Source organism: Drosophila navojoa, chromosome 3, assembly GCF_054131105.1.
Source record: "Drosophila navojoa isolate 15081-1374.11 chromosome 3, UAZ_NAV_1.0, whole genome shotgun sequence".
Lineage (NCBI taxonomy): Eukaryota > Metazoa > Arthropoda > Insecta > Diptera > Drosophilidae > Drosophila > Drosophila navojoa.
The window spans coordinates 25,244,532-25,249,522 of NC_142891.1; the positions used below are offsets into that span (position 1 = coordinate 25,244,532).

The window sequence follows — 4,991 nt, forward strand, 5'->3', positions numbered from 1 at the left end:
TCGCCCAAAGCAACGATAGAGGTAGATTTATATTAGGATCGCAATGTGTTGTAAAGGAATAGCACATTGGCAGCCAATTTACGCATCAAATGCATATGCAAATTGTACTCGGGCTGACAGCTCCCTCAGAGCGTCGAGTCCTTTCGAATACATGCACATTCAATTCCATTGTCCAGGAGCGACTTCAGAGCTGAGCTGCGCCTTTGATGAAGGCGACACGACATTGACAGACGGCAGCCGATTGACTTCTGACAGGCAGTAGCCAGCAGCCATCGCACCACTGCACCACTGCACCACCGTACCACCACTGTGCCACTGACGACGGCCAGGCGATGGGATCTGGCACAACGGCCACTGGGCTCGATCATCTTGGGGCATCGAGGAATCGAGACAAGGTCCACGCTGCTATTCTGATGACTTTTTGTCAGGCTGATTGACGTCAACGACTCAACGTGCGGCTGGCATATAAATCTTGAGGCTCGTTTGCTGCCTCATCTTCGCATCGGGCTCAGCTTTCAGGGATTATGCCGACCAAAACGACGACGAGACGACGGCGGCCATAAACAATGTCATTTTAAATTGGCCATCGATGGCACAATAAATTGTGGAATGAATTACTATCCGTGGATTTCATTTAAATTAATAAAAAGCCTTGCCAAACACGCCGGTAATTGCTGCAGCGAAAGCATAGGCGCAGCTACATTCACAAACTTGGCCCAGAAAGGGCGTTACTAAATCTAAATTCGAAAGTAACTCCAAATCTGACTAAGCTCTGACTATAAATACGAACGGTTGAACTCAACTCAGGCACAGTTCGCTTGGGTTTAGAGTTCAAACAACGCCTAGGCCAGATCAACGCTTACCTCTGCAGCAGCACCATGGCCACTAAGGTAAGATCTACAGGGATCTCTTGTCCTTTGACTAACAGATCCCTTTGCTGTAGATTTCCCTTGCCTTCGCCTTTGCCTTGCTCACCATTGTGCTCGTTCGAGCAGCCCCGTTTCATGGTGGTCATGATGGTCATGGCGGAGCCACCAGCCACGCATCTGTGCACCTGGTCTCCCACGACGACCACCATGACGGAGGCCACCATGGAGGAGGAGGCGATCACCATGGAGGGCACCATGGAGGTCATCATGGCGACCATCACGACTCCCATGCCGAGTACCACTTCAAGTACGGAGTCAAGGACCCCAAGACGGGCGATGTGAAGGAGCAGAGCGAGTCCAGGGATGGCCACAAGGTGACTGGACACTATGAGCTGATCGATGCCGATGGCCACAAGCGTACTGTCCACTACACAGCCGACAAGCACAAGGGCTTCGAGGCGCAAGTGCATCGCGAGAAGGTGCACCACCACGTGCCCGTCCACCACGGACACAGTGGCTACACAGGCGGACATGTTGAGTTCGAGGAGCATTCCGTGTCGGGCCACTCTGACTACTCTGGCCATGGCCATGAGCACTATCACTCGCATGGCCATGAGAGCGGACACCACGGCTCCAGCTCTCACGGCTTCTCGCTGAAGCAGGAGCATGGACATGGACACGGACACGGGCACGGGCACGGGCACGGACACGATTCTGGACACGGACACGATGCTGGATATGAGCACTCATACGGCGGACACGAGCACAGCTATCATTAATGACGAAGAAAAGGAACGAAACAAAGTTCAATGGATCCTTGCGATCTCATCATGGTTACCAAATATTATTGTTATATATCCAAATAAATTGCAACGTTTTTCTAATGTGAAAATATCAGGATTTTATCTTTTTACGCTCTTTCAGGTGAGAATACTATATTCGTGCAATGTCGAAAATGATAATGGAGATCCTCACTTTAAAGTTATAGTTAAAAAATTTTTGGTTAAGCTTAAAAGGGCTATGTCATACGTACTATGTCATTTACATTGGTGATCTACACAGCTAATAAGTATTTATTCTTGAACAAATTTATTTATTTTTCAGAAAAGCATTGGCTATATCAGTAAATGATTAAATATCCATTAAAATAATTTTATTTGCCTCCACGAGTAAACGTCATGTCGCAGTAACCAAAAATATTACAGGCAACATATAACAGTTAGCAGTACTACTTACTGTATAATACTCATATACAATGCAAACTTTCTTTTAATGGCATGATTAGATTATCATTCTTCGCTTTTCTTCCGGTAGGCGTGAATACATTATTATACTAAACGACGAAGGTGAAATGAGTATAATGATCTTCCGTACGAGAGGGTTGACCACCCAAGTACAAAAAGCTAAGGCCGATCTATCTCCGCCCGCAGAGGCCGTGGAAAAGCGGAGAAGTTTTATTTCCTACAGCTTAAGGGCTAGAAGCTTCAAATTTAGATAACTTTTGTAACCTCTTCTATCGATGACTCAAATTGACTTTTTACGCATTTTCAGGGGGTGTCATTTCGATAAATACCCTGAAATTTGCACATTTTCGGAGCATAAGCATTTAAGTAATCGGCATTTGTAGTGCCTGAGCCATGTACATCTCTATATATCTACAACATTCTTACTTGTTATACCCTCAACTCAATGAAAATGGGAAATCAGGGTATAATGTTATGTTAAAATGCATGGGCTTACTACTGGAGGTTAACTGGCTAAAAACGTTTCTTCATGAGACTTTCAGATCATAACATCATCATAACATTAAAATGCGTGCATTTGCCAAAGAACAAGACTCTAGTATTTAAAATACGCCTTTACAAATGCATGGGTGAGAGGGTGGATATAAGGTTGGGGGTAAATTATAGCATAAACCAAAATTCCATAGAGTACATAAAATATTTAAAATTTGGCTCTAGCTTTAAAGATATACAATATATAAATTTATTACTGATTTTCGATAATGTTTTTAATCGATAATTAAATAAGGGGATAGGTTATCAATTTTTGAAAGAAAAAAAAAAACGGGTCATACACGTAATAAAGACCGACTTGGGAAAAAAGCTCTTATATTATCTGAGATCGACGCGTTCAAAAATACGGACAAACGGAAGGACTCAGTTTGTCGCCCTGTGGGGTCTGCCACGCCTTTTTCTGCGTGTTGCATACCATTATACCCGGATTTCCCATTGAAAATGGGAATGATATGAGTCATAAATAATTTCATTAAAGTTTCGTAGCTTTTACGAGGTAATTCAAAGCAATTAGACCTCAAAAAACAATCATTCAATTGATAATATAAAATAAACAAAATCCCTAATATCAAGTTATACTAATAGTAATTTTATACGAGCATACGAATAGGACAAAAAACCATTCATCTATTGATTCTACTAGAGAATTTCTGGAGCAGGACAACGACATTCCCCAGATTTTTGTTCATCAGCTGTGGAAATTAACAGTTTGTTCTAATTTGCCTCAATTAAATTTATAAAATTGTTGCCTAATAGTAACTGAGCAATGCACCTGTTACAAAATCTCGCATTTTATTACCCTTTAATCATGCAGCAATAAAGTATTTTCCGATTCGTCATGACTTATGGTGTATTCAAAAAAAAAAAAAAAAAAAAAATTTAATATAATTCAAGCAGCGAAATGGCTTCTGTTTATTCATACAGATTGTCAAAGATAATACGGACAGCCGTACGGACTGCAAAGTAGATATTGCACAAAACCAATATACTCCCTTTCACTATACGAACATGTATAAAAAGAAATGTAAAAAAATACTTTTAAATGCGGGGCACAACGGGGCATGCTATACTAAATAATCAGCGTACTCTAGTTAGGAGTGCCAGATACCCTGCGCGAAAATTCCAATGCTACTTTCACACATACATATATAACCCATGCTCATCCACATATAATCCTATAATGCGATACTGTGGACTTAGCAAAGCTACTGCTCTATAGTATGGGAAACCGTTTATAAAATAACTTTTTATTTGGAATCACTCTCTTAAACTGACTTTGACTTTAAGAGTGTATTAAAAGCATTCAAATGTGTGTACTTGCCAACGCACACGACTCTAATATTTACCATTCTTCTATACCACAAACAATATACACAGACGCACTTTCAATCTTCGAATATAAATACGAAAGGTTGAACTCAACTCAGGCACAGTTCGCCTGGGTTCAGAGTTCAAACAACGCCTAGGCCAGATCAACGCTTACCTCTACAGCAGCACCATGGCCACGAAGGTAAGATCTACAGGGATCTCTTGTCCTTTGACTAACAGATCCCTTTGCTGTAGATTTCCCTTGCCTTCGCCTTCGCCTTTGCCTTGCTCACCATTGTGCTCGTTCGAGCCGCCCCGTTTCATGGTGGTCACGATGGTCATGGCGGAGCCACCAGCCACGCATCTGTGCACCTGGTCTCCCACGACGACCACCATGGAGGAGGAGGCGATCACCATGGAGGGCACCATGGGGGTCATCATGGCGACCATCACGACTCCCATGCCGAGTACCACTTCAAGTACGGAGTCAAGGACCCCAAGACGGGCGATGTGAAGGAGCAGAGCGAGTCCAGGGATGGCCACAAGGTGACTGGACACTATGAGCTGATCGATGCCGATGGCCACAAGCGTACTGTCCACTACACAGCCGACAAGCACAAGGGCTTCGAGGCGCAAGTGCATCGCGAGAAGGTGCACCACCACGTGCCCGTCCACCACGGACACAGCGGCTACACAGGCGGGCACGTTGAGTTCGAGGAGCATTCCGTGTCGGGCCACTCAGACTACTCTGGCCATGGCTATGAGCATTATCACTCGCATGGCCATGAGGGCGGACACCACGGCTCCAGCTCTCACGGCTTCTCCCTGAAGCAGGAGCATGGACATGGACATGGACACGGACACGGACACGATTCTGGACACGGACACGATACTGGATATGAGCACTCATACGGCGGACACGAGCACAGCTATCATTAATAACGAAGAAATGGAACGAAACAAAGTTCAATGGATCCTTGCGATCACATCATGGTTACCAAATAATATTGTTATATAT

The 4,991-nt window shown here is 44.0% G+C and overlaps 2 protein-coding genes across 2 annotated transcripts; both read left to right on the forward strand.

The window, feature by feature from the left end:
* Window positions 1-276: 276 nt before the first annotated feature.
* On the forward strand, window positions 277-1,761 carry LOC108657653 (Cuticular protein 35B). The gene is made up of 2 exons (XM_018110308.3): window positions 277-890; window positions 944-1,761. Exons 1-2 carry the CDS (start codon window positions 879-881, stop codon window positions 1,646-1,648), a joined length of 717 nt encoding a protein of 238 aa, XP_017965797.2. The 5' UTR covers window positions 277-878; the 3' UTR covers window positions 1,649-1,761.
* A 2,402-nt stretch (window positions 1,762-4,163) lies between these two features.
* On the forward strand, window positions 4,164-4,991 carry LOC149091928 (uncharacterized). The gene is made up of 2 exons (XM_089257063.1): window positions 4,164-4,175; window positions 4,229-4,991. The coding sequence occupies exons 1-2, from the start codon at window positions 4,164-4,166 to the stop codon at window positions 4,910-4,912; spliced, it is 696 nt and encodes a 231-aa protein (XP_089113189.1). The 3' UTR covers window positions 4,913-4,991.